The sequence below is a fragment of the Naegleria fowleri genome (genome assembly GCF_008403515.1).
Source record: "Naegleria fowleri strain ATCC 30894 chromosome Unknown tig9, whole genome shotgun sequence".
NCBI classification, from domain to species: domain Eukaryota; phylum Heterolobosea; class Eutetramitea; order Acrasida; family Naegleriidae; genus Naegleria; species Naegleria fowleri.
In genome coordinates this window covers 856,331-871,264 of record NW_025407941.1, presented here as the reverse complement: position 1 = coordinate 871,264, position 14,934 = coordinate 856,331, and the positions used below count along the sequence as shown (strand labels likewise).

The following is a 14,934-nucleotide window of genomic DNA, read 5'->3' as shown; positions in this document are numbered from 1 at the left end:
GCCACTTTTTGATTCAAACTCCAAAATTTCGACAACACGATTCGATCAGTCCGACGACCTTTCTTGTTGTCATCTACCTCCAAATGTTCAAAAAACTCATTCGATCCATCCTCCATCACCATCATCATCACAATTAATATTTAATTATTTAAATGTTCATTCTAACCCACATCATAGTCGTCATCATCACTCCCGATCGTATTCCATCACCCTCTTCTTCTTATGCGTTTTACTCTTGACTTGTTTGTTGCACTCGCTCTCCATGCGAATAATGTTCCTCATTGATGTCAAACATCATTATTATGAATCACATGGAGAGTTTTTCAAAAAGTGTCACTTGAATGATGGGATCATATGGATGGTCCTTGCATTTCCATCCACAGCAGCCATCACCACCACTCCGTCGACTGCCTGGAACGAAATGGATTACAAAAATGATGACACGAGTTTGAATAATGACGTTTTTCGTCGTCGTCGAAGGAAAAATATGACAACGAGGAATTCTTGGAGTGACAATCTTAATGTTCAAGATGATCCTCTAGTAGGTTCTGATGATGATTTAACAGAGCCCATGCATACTTCTCCATTCAAAAGAATTTCATTTCCATATCTTGATTCCTATTCAACTGCAGTTTCACATCTGGTCGAACAACAAATTGAAGTGCTCACAAATATTTCATTAAATATGGCACAAGATGATTTTGATGAATGCAAAAGCTTACCTTGGTGTGACACATTCAAGTTCAAATATCGATATTATTGGAATAATTCAGCATCGTCACAACCACCACCTCCACAACCTTACTATTCCTCAATTAGAGAACTTTTTACAAAAATTAATAACGATTTTAATGAAGAAATGCAACGACGAAAAGAAAATTTGGGAGCCATTCTAGACAAGACTGTGGCATTGTTTGAAATTCATGTCTATTCGGACATTCCACCAGATTCCTGTCAATCATTTTCATTGGATTTTGTCAATCAGAATTTAACACGAAAACTTTACATGCACATGAAATTTGTGGGCAAAGAGCCAACTCCAACCGTTGATTGTGGCATGCGTGGATTTTTTGAAACTCATGTAAAGAATTTTTCCTTCACACTTCAAAATTTTCATGTGAGAAATTTTATAATGCCTCAAGGACCAGCTGTAGTGATTGATTGCGATCTTGGTGGATTCTTGAGGCTTCCTTCGAACTTTTTTAGTGCACTCGTGAATGTCGTCAATAAGGGAGAAATTGATTTTGAAGGAGAAATAATATTTTTAAGAAATTACCGATCGCTGATACCAAGAGTGACCTATTCCTATACATACAGAGCGAGAGCTTTGATTCTCTATAATTCAACCATTCACATGGCGAACTTTTTTATTCCTTCACAAAATAGAGTATGGGTTGTAAATTCTCAGTTTTATTTATTGGATTCTGTGGATGTAGAAGAACCTGGACAAGTGGTGGTTATGAATTCGTCAATATCTTGTTCAATGAGTCAAGAATTGAATGTTTTCCCGTTTCTCACAATTTCATACTCACGATTTGTTAGTATTAATTTAACAACGATCGATCGATGTGTTGGAAAAACTGTTCTAAGAATTGAACAATGCATTGACGTGGTGATGAATGAATTGAAGGTTACCAATAATTATAATCCACAAAATGGAGGAATTGTGCATCTGAAAAATTGCAGAAATGTCAATTTATTGAGTTCACAATTTATTAGAAATATTGCCATGGAATCTTCACTCGTATTAGATAGCGTACTCTCAGGTTCTGTTACTTTCTCAGAATTTATAGAGAATGAATCATTTACAGATGGAGGAGCTCTCACTTACAAATTTTCAGAAGTAAGGTCCGCTTTGACACAAATTTCTTCATCCACCTTTTTGAGAAATAAGGCACTTGGTAAGGGCGGAGCGATTCGAGCAGAAAAAGCAAGCATTGATGTCGTATTTTGTAAATTACTCGAAAACTCGGCCATGATGAGCGGTGGAGCATTATACACAACCGCCTTCACTTATATTGAAGGAAGTGAATTTTATGGAAATACTGCTATTTCTGGAGGAGGAGCAATTTATGGTGCAAATACTTTGGCTATGATCCGTTCTTCTCTACGAAATAATTCAATACTGTCACAAACGATCAGCCTGTGTGGAAAAGAGAGTTGTGACGGAACAGGAGGAGCGCTTTTTTTGAACGTTCCGTCTGTGGATAAACAATTCAAAATGATTAATGTGACATTTATGGACAATCGAGCAGTGAGAGGAGGTGCCATTGGACTTACAAATTGTACCTTTCATGACTTGGAAGATGTGACAATTGTCAATAATGCAGCCCTTTATGCAGGAGGAGGAATTTTCTACTTTGGTTTTCGTCCTCATGAAATTCCACAATTTCAAAACATTAACAACAACATGGCTGGAACCTATGGTCACAACATGGCCTCTCCAATCAAGACAACTCAATGGGTCTATCAAATCAAAGGCTCAACAGATACCTACTCGGCCCAACAGGGAGTAAGGTTATATCCTGGTCAATTATTCTCCTTGCAACCTACCTCTAAGGACATATTTGGAAATGAAATTGGATCCTTAACGGAGGAATTTGCAATTATAATGGAAGATTTCCGAATTCGAATTTATGGAAAAAGTAGATCACTTGAAAACATGTATCTCTCTGTGAATCAATCGAGCTCATTATCCAGTATTCCCACTTCTTTCACAGTGACATTTTTTGAAAGCTCAATCACCATTCCACTTGATTTAATTCAATGTCCCTATCAGTTTGATCTAGTTCCTGCAGCTTACAACTCAGATTATGAATTTATTTGTAAGGAGCATATCTCTATTGGAAGCATTGTTGCCATTGTGATTGCATCCACCATTGCTTCATTTTCAATATTTATGTCAATTGTCATTGTGGTAGGTTATGTAAGTTGCAAGGTGGCAAAGAAAGTTCAGTATTGGAGAAAAAGAGATCAAGCAGAAAAGGAAATGGAAAAGCGTCTACTTGAAAATCAAGTCATTTATTCTGATGAAGAAAGACAAGCGATGGAAAGCTCTAACAGCAACAGCATTACAAAATCTAAGAGGGGATTTATTATTGGGCTGGATCAAATATTTATTGATAAAAAGATTGGAGAAGGTAAGTCATAATAGGGTTGAACTTGAACTTGAGAGTGACATTCAATGGTTCACAATTGGAAAAATATTTTTTCATTGAAAACAATATTAGGTGGATGTGGAGTCGTTTATTTAGGAAAATGGCATCACAATACAGTAGCTGTCAAATGTCTAAGAGTGGATTCTGCTGCTGCTCATTCAGATGATATTGAAAAGGAGGCTTCATTGCTCTGTCGATTAAGACATCCAAATGTTCTTTTATTTTACGGAGCTGCAATTACTCCACAAAAACACTATCTCGTTGTTGAATATTTAGAAAGAGGAAGTCTTGAAAAATTGATTCATGAAGTTCGAAGAAAGGAAAATCCATCACCCATTGATTTTTGTACAAAGATAGGAATTTTAATTGATGTCGCTTGTGGCATGGATTATTTACATTCTCTCAAACCATCGCCAATTATTCATAGGTAAGTGTTTGGTGGCGTCTAAATTTGGTAATATTTAATATGACACAATTCTTTCAACTCTGAATCTGGACTTTAGAGATTTAAAACCAGCAAATATTCTACTAGGTATGTATTGAAATCATTTAATGAATGTGAACATTTCAATTTCGACTTGAAATGCCTATATGTCAACAAAGACGCCAATGGAATGGCAAAAGTTTGTGATTTTGGACTTTCTCGAATGATGACCAATACTTGTATTGATACAACCACCATGTGTGTGGGTACTTTATTTTACATGGTATGTTTAGTCATTCTCAGATTGAGTGTTTCAATGAATGATTCGACTTCAAAATGATTTTTCTAACATTTTTCAAATACAAATACCACTATGAATGATAATTTCACATGATGAACCATTCATTGAATAATTTCTCAACATTTCATTCCATAATTTCACACAAAAAGGCTCTAGAATTATTGAACACTGAAGATCCTTCCTTTTCTCCAGCCATTGATGTTTATAGCTTTTCAATTATCATGTGGGAAATATTCTTTGAAGAAAATCCATATGTCTATCCCAAAACATCGAAATTATTTGCAGTATTGAATCGTTCTACATCGAATCGAATGGATTCATCATCATTACAAAATGGAAAAAATAGAAATGGACATTCCAATCAAACTCCAGTGACACCTTTTACCATCCTGTCAAAAGTCATGCGTGGAGAACGACCTTTGATTCCATTTTCTACACCAGAAGAAACGAGCATGTATTTGGAAAAATTTATGCCAGAATATAATCAAACACCGAAAAATCAAAAAACATCCATCATGACTCTCGAATTAAGAAAAAGTCAAATTCTGTCAATTGTCAATGAGTATATTGATTTAATGAGATTATGTTGGAGTGGAGATGTCAATGATCGTCCCACCTTTAAAACGATTCATAGAAAATTAACAAATATGAAACAAGAAATGGAAGGTTTAAAATTTTCACAAAACACAAATTCGAATACGCCACCCAAACGAACACCTCCAAAAATGGAAATTATGAATGTTGGACATGAAATTGAATTGTTAGGAGAAGGATCAGTCTCCTCGAATTATCATGCAATGCCAAACGACCATGAGGAGATTTTGTAAAATTAAAATAAAAAATAAATCCTCAGTGACCATTGAAAGGTGGAATCATCAAAATTAGTTTGAGATTTATAATATCTTCCAAGATGGGAGGTGGATTAACTTTTGAGAATCGCAATTATTTATTTCAAAAGATTCAACAACTCGATTTTTGTATGTCTTGTTGTGCGGCTCCAGGTCACACAAACCAGCAAACAACAAAATCACAATAAAATATTCAAAAAAAAAGCCTCAAATGATTCAGCGGTTTTTATTTGCTGTGATGAACGACTAAATTTGCTTCTCGGATGAAGTGCCAGCTCTTGCTTGATATGATAAATACAATCAACATTACACTTATCGCAACACTTTTACACATTTTGTATTTACATTTACCTGACACTTTCACCAGATGGCAACCAGGATTTGTTTAAAAATAATAATAATTTACTACTGAACAAAATAGCCTATTATCTTGATGAATTAAAAGAGACCCCATGGAATCCAATACTTGAGAGCATTTACAGCATTGTGCTGTTGTTTTTAGTGTTTGAGTAACCTGCCATTACCTGCCATCCATACTCAAAGTTTGTGAAATTACCAGGTAAACTCAATCAAAAAATTGACAAGTTCTAGTAGTGCTTTATTATCTTGATGAATACTAAGAGAAACCGTGAGATCCCATGGAATCCAATACTTGAGAGCATTTACAGCATTGTGCTGTTGTTTTTAGTGTTTGAATAACCAGCCATTACCTGCCATCCATACTCAAAGTTTGTGAAATTATCAGGTAATTGAAATCAAAATCAAAAAAAATTAAAAGATTCTCTCAATAAATTCCGAATCTTTTGACATACGGGTATCGAGAATGATGATGAAATGGTTTTGATAATTATTAATAGCACTTTGATGTTTTGTCTTTTTTGGAATCATCAAAAAAATTCAGGGATGGGTTTATTCGATGATAAACGTTGTTCGATGGTTTTATGTACATTATTTACAAGCCGAACGTAAGATACGTAGTGACTTCCTAGCAGGCACCCCGGAAGTAAAGGTGTTTAAACTGCTCACGATAACAGCAGCAACCCCTGGCATTCGAACGCTGGACCAGTTGGCTGCCACAGTTCCAGAAAAGGAATCATCAAAAAAATGTCATCCACACTGACACCCGGTTATCACGGTTTCGATACACAAGTCGTCTTGACCAATCTCACACAATTTCTCAATGAAAGAATTGTTGAAACATTCTTTCAGGATTCAGAAAATCTCGATTTCACACACATCATAAATTTACCATTTATAGAAACACTCAAACTGTGTCTTGAAACACACTCTTCCATTCCGAATTTAATTTTTAAAATCATTCTATCACTTCCAAAATTTTATTTAAATTGTTTTTCCATAATCTCTCTTTTCTGATCATTCGGAAAGTGGAAGCAAGGCCATTGTTGGTACTGTGACATTTGTCATGTTGTTGGTCACACTTTATTATTTGATATTGAGACCATTGACCAATTATTTATTCCGAGTGAATGACAAGGAGATTTTTCAACGCGTCAAGAAGAAATATTTAGAAAAGGAACATTTTAAAAACAATTCACAAGAATCATTTTCCGAAAATTCTTCAAACAGTGACACTCTTGACATTGCCAATAACTTTACAAACAACGTTAGAACTCATTTAAAAATGTCATCCTCACCAGAAGAAGGACAAGAACAAATGGATCGATTGAAATTTGATCGAAAATTTGTGGACATGAGTTATCGAGTATTTCGAAAAGAAGATGAAAGAAATGTGTGGAGAAAGATTTTTGAAATTTTTCATTATTTGGTTTCCTTGATGGTCTTGTTGGTTTATATTCCATATGTTAATTATGAGGGATATTGGACTTATATGTGTTTTTGGTAAGTGTGTGTGTAATGATTTAGAACATTTTCTTATTATTGAAATATTCCATAAATGAATGACATGTCATAACTGTTGACAGGAGTTATGTGGTCATGACATTCTTCATTGTGTGTACAACCATCAAGAGAATGCGATGGTTGAGAAGATTTTGTCTCTTTTATGTTCTGTGTCCAGCTATTGGTTTTATGCTCATTTCAAATTTTTCTTATTTGTATTACAATTTGGCATCGGTATGTTTTTTTCAGAAAACCTTATTTTCCAAACTTGGAAAAACATCTTGATTTTGTAATGGAAAATCATATATAGTGGAGTTTTGGTTTTATCTTTGTTCACTTTGTTCCTCCATTCTTCATTTGGATTTTTGTGCTTTTAAACATTAGAGAATTCGTTGACGAAAATTACAACTTTTGCACTTCGAATTCTATTCTCTATATTGTGTATAATTTAGGAATGCAATTAGTATTCGCCACTATTTGGAGAATAATTTTTGATCCAGTTCAAGTGTATAGTCGAATGGTCGTGGATGTATTCAAATACGCATGCCTCATTCCTGCCATTGTACATTTTGTCACTTTCTTTGTGATTGCCTATTTGAGAAAGAGATGGATTGAAAAGTACGCGGATCGAGTCGTATTGGCCTTACTCACCAGTGAATCTAAAAAACGAAATTAAATCACATCTCAGCCTTTAAACAATTACGAATTTCCAAAACTACTTTGTTCTTCTCTCGAAAGTTGCTGTTGTTGACGATAAAAAACTATAATTTATTAAGGTTTTAAAATAATGGAAAGTGATTTGGTTGGATCATCAAATGGACATGCCAAAATTTCACAATATCGATGATTCGACGAAGATGAAGCTATCATACATGAATCATCGACACTCATATCCAAATCGGTCATGTCAAACACATTTTCTTGTTTTTCATAGAGTGGTCGTAATTCTTCCTTATCTTTGTAAGCTAAATATCGAATCCAAAATGCTCGATCAAAACCTTTGAGAAGAATCCATTCGTTTTTGTGTGTATGTTTGAAATCGGGATCGACATGTTCCAATTGTTTGACAAAGAGATCCAAATCACGATGAGTCGCAAATTTTACCACTTTTTCCTTAATTCCAAATTTGTCTCTAAATAGATGGTTCATTTTGAGTTCCATGGAACAACGACCATATTTTCGCATGTCTCTCATGTAATGTCCCATAGGAGAGTCACTACTCATTAATTTTTCCAACACATCTTTCTTTCCAATGCTTTCTAAAATATCAAAAATAAAATCCTGACAATTACCCGTATTTGGATAATTTTTAAGAGAGGTCGATTTGGTTGAATTCTTCTTTTTCTTCTTTCTTCTCCTTTCACTGTAAATCATGGTCGAATTCCATCGACAAATCACTTGAGCAATTTTTTTCACAATGTCTTCCAAGTCACTAGCGGTCGTTATTTCCTCAATATCCGCAGAGAAAAAACTTGATTGAGATGTTAATTTACGAGGTATACAAAGTGAGCTATCGGTCCACTCAAGCTTAAATTCTGAAATGACAAGTGCTGTGTGAAACATTCCAAAAGCAGGAAGAATGGTTGAAGGAGATAATAAAGGACTGATGATTTGACGAATCGTTTGTTTGGTCTTGTTATGATGATGCATGTCTGTGACAATGAGTTTGATTTTGATGGATTTTTCCAAAGTTGGATTCGAGACCCACCAATCTCTCAAACTATCTTCTTCAGAAAGAGTACCAGTGAGAGAGTTTTGAGTGTTTGTGACAAGTTCAGAATTTGAAATTGCAACTCCACCATTGGAAGTTCCAACCATGGCACTTGTTCCTTCAAAAGTATTCATGATTGGAATGTCAGTGACAGCACTACTTCTTGTCAGATGATTTGATTTGGGTGTTGGAGTTGAATGAAATGGTTGTTGTTGACTGCTGAGTGAAGGTGGTGGCTGTGTTGGTGTGGAATACGTGTGGAGTGTTGAAGAAGATAATACTACATGAGTAGATGGTGGTGGTGATGTTGCAATTAATGAATCATTTTCAATAATGGTTGATGGTTGATGTGGACCACCAATATCCAATGATGGAGAATTTAAAGCTTTTTTGTGAGGAGTTGATGATGCTGGTGACTCTGTGGTCACAACAATATCACTAGACCATTTGACTTCCTTCTTTTCGGATGAAATATTGCCAGAGTGGTGTTGTTGTTGTTGTTGTTGTTGAATGGTTTCATCCACGGCAAGATGCTTATTGGAAGGTGTGAACACGGAATGAGGTGGTGTCGATGGACAAGATTTCAAATCATCCTCTCCATGAATTAAATCTTCAAAAACTCGAGCAATGACTTGATGATTTCCTCCATCCGTCGTTGACAATGAAAGTTGTGAAAGTCCAATATCAAAATTTAACACTTTTTTCACTTCATCTCCCCCTTCCTCTTCCAAAATGGTTTGACTTTTTTTTGCACTTGTAATTAATTCATAAAATTGAGGAGAAAATAAATGCATATTCTTTGCATTGGTGGTGACACTTGTTGGTTGAGCTTTTTGTTCATTTGGAGTGGAGAGATGTGTCTCACTACCATTGACGTGTCCCTCACATGAACTTGTCACAACTTGATGATTTTGATCATTCATACAAGATGCAGTAATAGTAGTAGTAGCAGTATTGAATTGTTCTTGTTCCAATAATTTCACACGTTCATCCCATTGTTTGGTGATGGTATTATCTAAATTCAAATAAGTATCCAACATGGCTTTAGGATCCGATAAACACATGGAATATCGTTCCATAATATATTCATCATTGTGAATATCTTCAAATAATATACATTGCTTAATTTTTGAATAAACGACTCTCTGAGAAGGTGGTAAATGCATCGGAGCATTCAAATTCGCATGATTAATCAAAGCAGCATACATTTCTTCATCCATCAAAATGTCTGATGAAACAGTGTCAGTTGTACAAGTTGTGGTCATTGTGTTGTTGTTATGGTTATTGGAGGTGGTGTTGGAGGTGTTTTCGGTGGTCATTGGATTGGAAGAAGTAGAAGAAGGTAATGAATCGGCCGAGTGAGTGACAGTGTGAGCATTCATGTTGTTGTTGTTGTTGTGAAAGGTGGCAGACCATGTTCCAGGAGTAGCAGCAGCACCTCCACCTGAAATTCGACTCACTTTGGATCCCATACGAATGATTAAAATTGTTGTGATGATGTGGGTGATAATTGGAAAGGTTTCGGGTCCGAAATTTGTGGATTTATTCCACTATTGGATGAGAGAAGTGTTTGGATGCTGGGCTGTTCAAATGATTCAAATGAGATGAAAGAACTATTGAATGTGATGATTGTTAATTTTTTTTTAAACAAAGGCGCCAATCTTAATGACAGTTGACACGAGTACAAAGTTGAACCTGAAACTGATTTGAATGATAATTCCAATTTGCTGCATTCATTTTGTTTTGTTTTGAATGGAACGGAATGAGAGTTTGATATTCAAGTCAAGAAAAAGAATGATACCGAGAAATGGAATCAAGTTCCCCTCTCATGAGAAAAAAACTCATTTTGTCTTGTCATTTATGGAATAAGGCAAATGAAGAAATGAGGATTAAAAGGGGGCTTGCAACTTCAGAAAAAACAGAATTCAGTCGACTGAGTATAACAAAGAACACTTGGAATTTTCAAGTACAAAGTAATAAATGCAAAACATTGGAAAGACTTTATAAATGCTTAATGAACATGGTCTCTTGTCTCAAAAAAGAAATTCCACTCTGAGAGATTTGAGCGAAAATTTATCGAATAAGATGGGCCAACTTCTTGCCTACGAGGAAACAATATTATCATCAATTCAACCTTCGTTCCAACAAGATGGATCATCAATACTGTCTCCAAGATGCATGAGCACGAACATATTTATTCCTTAATTAGAAATTGGCACAAAAAAAATGAAGAAAGTGAAGATTCAATGTAATCCTGAAAATTTTACAAAGGCATCTACACGATTGAAAAACGATAGAACATTCTGTCTGGATGTTGTTCGTTCGAACCCTGACGTGTTTAATAGAATTCCAGAAGAATATCAGAATGATAAGGAATTTATTGTTGAATTGATCAACACTTCTCGGATCGTTGTTGATGGAAAAGTTCGAGAAGACATAATTCATACATGCATTCCAGAAATTTATCAACGAATACCGTTAACAGTTTATGACAAATTGCCAATGGAGATCAAAAAGTAGATTCATCTACAACTTTTCTTCAAAGATGTATCATGTTGGGGCTTTAAAAAAGAGATGATAAAACCAATATTTCAAACTCTGAACGAATTACCCGACGAATGGTATCAAGCACATAGAACTTACCAATGCAACCATCTAACTCGACCAGGAAAGTTCACACGTTCATTATATGAAAAAAAACACCCTCACAAACGATCAAAACTTCGCCAAAACAGTTGAACAAGTGATGACTCGAATTTATATGGATTATGATCAACTTTGGATGAAATATGGAAAATCAATTTTGAAACGTCCTGATCTGCCACTTGTTCTTAAATATGGTCCGGATTGTTTGAGGAAGGACAGAAACTTTGTATTGAAAGCTGTGAAATGATCGAGAAATTGTTTTGAAAACAATGCATCATGCAGGAATGTTATTATTCAAAAAGAATGGAGATGAGAGTTATGTTGTGCCTTCAAAATTTCATGAAGACAAAGAAGTGATTTTGAACGCCCTTGCTAGTCGAAATTCATGCTCTTTGGATGACATTCCTCAACGATTTCAAGATGACAAAGACTGCATATTAACGGTATTAGAAAACACAATAATGAATTCGAGATACGAACATCCCTTGTTCAAACATTTCTAGAAAAAAAGGATCGAGAGGTGACAATAGCTGCCATAAGAAGGGATAGTAAATTTTTAGATAACATACCTGACGATTGTAAAAACGATAGAGATTTAATTTTGACAGTAATTCGTCAGACTGTTTCTCCTGATTCATGGCTTTTCTACCCAGAAGGACTATTCGCAAAATGTGTGTCAATGGAGTTGAAACAAGATTCAAATTTCATTTTGGAATGTGTGAAGGCGACTCCACACGTTCTGGACAACATATACATTTATGAAACTATTAATTTAAATCCAGAAATTGTTTACGAACATGTCAAAAGACGAGGAATAGTTACAGATTTTTGTTTGGGAATGCAAGTTGGGAAATCTTTTACAAGAACAACACTCGTTGATGTCAGAGATTCATTTCTCCACTTCACTTGGTGAGTGACTCATATCTACAAAAGCGTGAATAAATGACTTGTGGCGTTTGAAACAACTTATGAATTTCTGTTCATCAATATTGATTGACAAATTTAAATAAATAACAACAAAAAATGGATCCATCAACGTCGACACACTCCAAAGTCGATCCTTCATCATCATCAACAACGCCATCCATAAGTCATTTATTTATTGATAGTATCATGAAAGCGGCTCTTCATCCGAGTGATATGGAAATCATTCAACAAAAACAAGCGGAAGCCTTCAAAACCATGCGACAAACCAATGAAGACCTTCAACGGATCAATTCAAAGTGTACCAATGAATTACCGAATATTCAAAAAGATTTTCAAATTCATCAATTCATGTTGAAAGAAATGAAGAGTGATTTGGAGTTTATAACAAAAGCATTGGCCGATATGAGGAGAAAATTAGGAATTAAAGAACCCGAGCGGAAAGATGATGAAGTGGATTTGGATGATGAAGTTTTGACTTATTCACCAGTAGCACCATCAAAGGTTCAACATGTGAATGCTGAGTCTTTACAAGAACATGATTCGGATTATTTGGAAGGTGATGACTTGATGCATTATGTGAATTGATCAACAAGAAGATTGTTCATGATGAAAAAAACAAACAGCTGCTGTAAATATTATTCCCCTACATTTTACTGTTTGCATATACTCTTTGAAAATTACAAGTACTCGTCTCCGTTGTGGATGATTGTGTTTCACAATACTTTTTTAAGAGGAAGAGTAATTTTGTTTATTCTTATTACAATGAATATTACCACAACAAAGCCATCGAATCACAAGCAAATTCTGTAACAAACACAATAACGGTATAAACACAATCATGACACAAGAACTTATCAATAGAGCTTGATCATCAAAATTCACTACTGGATACAACGTCATTTTCGACAGATTCTTATTGAAATAGCATGATATGGAATATATTCCTCGTTTTGCATCATTCCAAACATTGCAGTCGTATGGATATTCGTCTTCACTGGTTACTGTCTTTCCATCCAGAACAGTATTTGAGATTTCAAATATTCCAACTATTGGTTTGTCATCCACACCGTTGTCAGGAGGTGGTGGTTGTGTTTGATCACCAGTGGAAGAAGCATCTATTCGTATTACTCCTCTACAAAGCGCTGTGGTTTCATTGCACTGTATGGTCAATAAGGTTCCTCTTCTTGGAATATTAAAATTGCCAACATCGACTCGAACATAAATATAAACACTGACGACAAAGAAAGCAATGCATGCCAGAGCTATCAAGAGTGAAATACAAATGGAACAAGTGATGGTTGAACATTTTCCGAATTGAATGCAACAAGGTGGTAAATGTTGCATCATGAGGAGTGACAGACTGTCACTATTCACTTTTTTCTGTGTCACGTATTGCATGTCATTAACATGGTTCGAACGTTCATATGTCATTGGAAAATCGATAATTCCAAATGAGTCTTCCTGGGAGGCGTCTGCCTCCATTTGAATTGCGTTCGAAATTTCTTGACCTGAGATACAATTAATTTGAGACAGTGTTTCATTTTCCGACACAACCAATACTTCACCAGGTGCTGTTGCATTCTGATGCAATAACTGAATTTGTGAACAGGTAGAAAAAGACGAAATGTTTTGTGATGTTGCTTGCATCAGTGTTGGAAGGTACGGAATGGATAATGGAGGTGGCAAGTCATGAATCGAACATGCAGACGAAACACAAAGAGGTTCCGTTGAGAGTGGACTCACACTTTCATTGGAATTGGTGGGAGAAGACAATAATGGGTTGTTGTTGAGAGTCACACGGTTGGTATTGTTGGTGTTGGACCATGTCGGTTGCTGTGTCTGTTGGGTGAGATCTTCAGAGACCTTCATTTTGTTTTCAATTTCCCTTTCGAAACTTTTTCATGCATGAAAACAAAATTTGGTGCACACAGTTCTCTCCCAAGAAATTTCAATGCCGGAAAGACATTTGACACTCGACCCCTAAAAAGTTGAATCGATCAAATTGCACATTTCAAACATTTCAAAATACTTGTCCTATTTTAATGAGTCCGTTCAGGCTCACAGCAACACAACAGTAAACTCTTTATTGTTTCACTTGTTTACGAGCCCATTTGATCACCTTACGAGGAGCCAATGAATAACCCTTATATTCAACTTTCTTTCCATTCACAAAAAGATAAACAGTTGGAAATCCATCTAAACTCACTTGTTTGGCAATGGAATTGTATCGATAACCATTAATCTTGGCAACTTTGAATTTTCGAGAACCTAAAAGTTTTCTTCCGAGACGTTTGATGTTGCGAGAATTTTCAATTGAATGTGGACACCACTGGAGAATGTTGATTATTGATGGTGTTGTAATTATTGTAACGATACAACAGATAATATCAAATATTGAAGGATGATGATGTCGTAAAAACCAAATGCGATGTTGTTGCAGAGATCATATTGTTGAAAGAGAGTGAAATGACATGTGACACCACGAAAGAGATCCATAAAATATTTTCAAAAGGATGACGCATCATACAACAAGATACCATCCGCAAACGTTTCAATATCCAATCATCACCAATATCAATTCAACTACTGAAAAACCTACTGGAGCATAAAATTCAACAAGAACATATTTATGTCTTTGAATATACGAATTAAAATTACGAGAAGTCAATTCTTTCACTCCACGCATTCGAGATTGCGGCTTGAGAGAAGCATTCACTGATTCAATTCCGGAAGAGGAAAAACATTGGAACGCAATGAGAGCGAATAACAAAACGAAGAGAAGGGAACTTTTCATTTTTTTTTAGATGGTAATTTTTTTGTGACAGTTGAAGGATCAGGTCAAGTCAAAGGTTTGTGTTTTGTTCACTGAAAGGTACATACGAGCCTTAAAAAACACAAAGTCGATAACAAAAACATCACTTGAAGACTATATAACCCAATGAATCTTGTAAAGAACAAGATGATAATTCTTGATGAACACCATCATGTTTATTGTGGCCGAAAGAATATGGCTTTTAAGAGATTCTAAAAAAAAATATATTAAGAAGACTGAGACAAAC

The 14,934-nt window shown here is 35.3% G+C and overlaps 7 protein-coding genes across 7 annotated transcripts; 4 read left to right on the top strand and 3 right to left on the bottom strand.

Moving 5' to 3' along the window:
• Nucleotides 1–487: 487 nt before the first annotated feature.
• FDP41_011595 (uncharacterized protein) lies at nucleotides 488–4,710 on the top strand (the record flags this gene model as incomplete). Its single annotated transcript, XM_044702020.1, has 5 exons — nucleotides 488–3,140; nucleotides 3,231–3,585; nucleotides 3,662–3,690; nucleotides 3,762–3,865; nucleotides 4,033–4,710. 5 exons carry the CDS (start codon nucleotides 488–490, stop codon nucleotides 4,708–4,710), a joined length of 3,819 nt encoding a protein of 1,272 aa, XP_044567378.1.
• A 1,444-nt stretch (nucleotides 4,711–6,154) lies between these two features.
• Nucleotides 6,155–7,267, top strand: FDP41_011594 (uncharacterized protein; the record flags this gene model as incomplete). Its single annotated transcript, XM_044702019.1, has 3 exons — nucleotides 6,155–6,591; nucleotides 6,675–6,825; nucleotides 6,902–7,267. 3 exons carry the CDS (start codon nucleotides 6,155–6,157, stop codon nucleotides 7,265–7,267), a joined length of 954 nt encoding a protein of 317 aa, XP_044567377.1.
• A 95-nt stretch (nucleotides 7,268–7,362) lies between these two features.
• Nucleotides 7,363–9,774, bottom strand: FDP41_011593 (uncharacterized protein; the record flags this gene model as incomplete). Its single annotated transcript, XM_044702018.1, has 1 exon — nucleotides 7,363–9,774. One exon carries the CDS (start codon nucleotides 9,772–9,774, stop codon nucleotides 7,363–7,365), a length of 2,412 nt encoding a protein of 803 aa, XP_044567376.1.
• Nucleotides 9,775–10,528: 754 nt separating this feature from the next.
• On the top strand, nucleotides 10,529–10,822 carry FDP41_011592 (uncharacterized protein; the record flags this gene model as incomplete). Its single annotated transcript, XM_044702017.1, has 1 exon — nucleotides 10,529–10,822. One exon carries the CDS (start codon nucleotides 10,529–10,531, stop codon nucleotides 10,820–10,822), a length of 294 nt encoding a protein of 97 aa, XP_044567375.1.
• Nucleotides 10,823–11,971: 1,149 nt separating this feature from the next.
• FDP41_011591 (uncharacterized protein) lies at nucleotides 11,972–12,460 on the top strand (the record flags this gene model as incomplete). The annotated part of the gene is made up of 1 exon (XM_044702016.1): nucleotides 11,972–12,460. One exon carries the CDS (start codon nucleotides 11,972–11,974, stop codon nucleotides 12,458–12,460), a length of 489 nt encoding a protein of 162 aa, XP_044567374.1.
• Nucleotides 12,461–12,601: 141 nt separating this feature from the next.
• On the bottom strand, nucleotides 12,602–13,744 carry FDP41_011590 (uncharacterized protein; the record flags this gene model as incomplete). The annotated part of the gene is made up of 1 exon (XM_044702015.1): nucleotides 12,602–13,744. The coding sequence occupies one exon, from the start codon at nucleotides 13,742–13,744 to the stop codon at nucleotides 12,602–12,604; it is 1,143 nt and encodes a 380-aa protein (XP_044567373.1).
• A 214-nt stretch (nucleotides 13,745–13,958) lies between these two features.
• On the bottom strand, nucleotides 13,959–14,669 carry FDP41_011589 (uncharacterized protein; the record flags this gene model as incomplete). The annotated part of the gene is made up of 2 exons (XM_044702013.1): nucleotides 13,959–14,204; nucleotides 14,475–14,669. The coding sequence occupies 2 exons, from the start codon at nucleotides 14,667–14,669 to the stop codon at nucleotides 13,959–13,961; spliced, it is 441 nt and encodes a 146-aa protein (XP_044567372.1).
• Nucleotides 14,670–14,934: the final 265 nt, after the last annotated feature.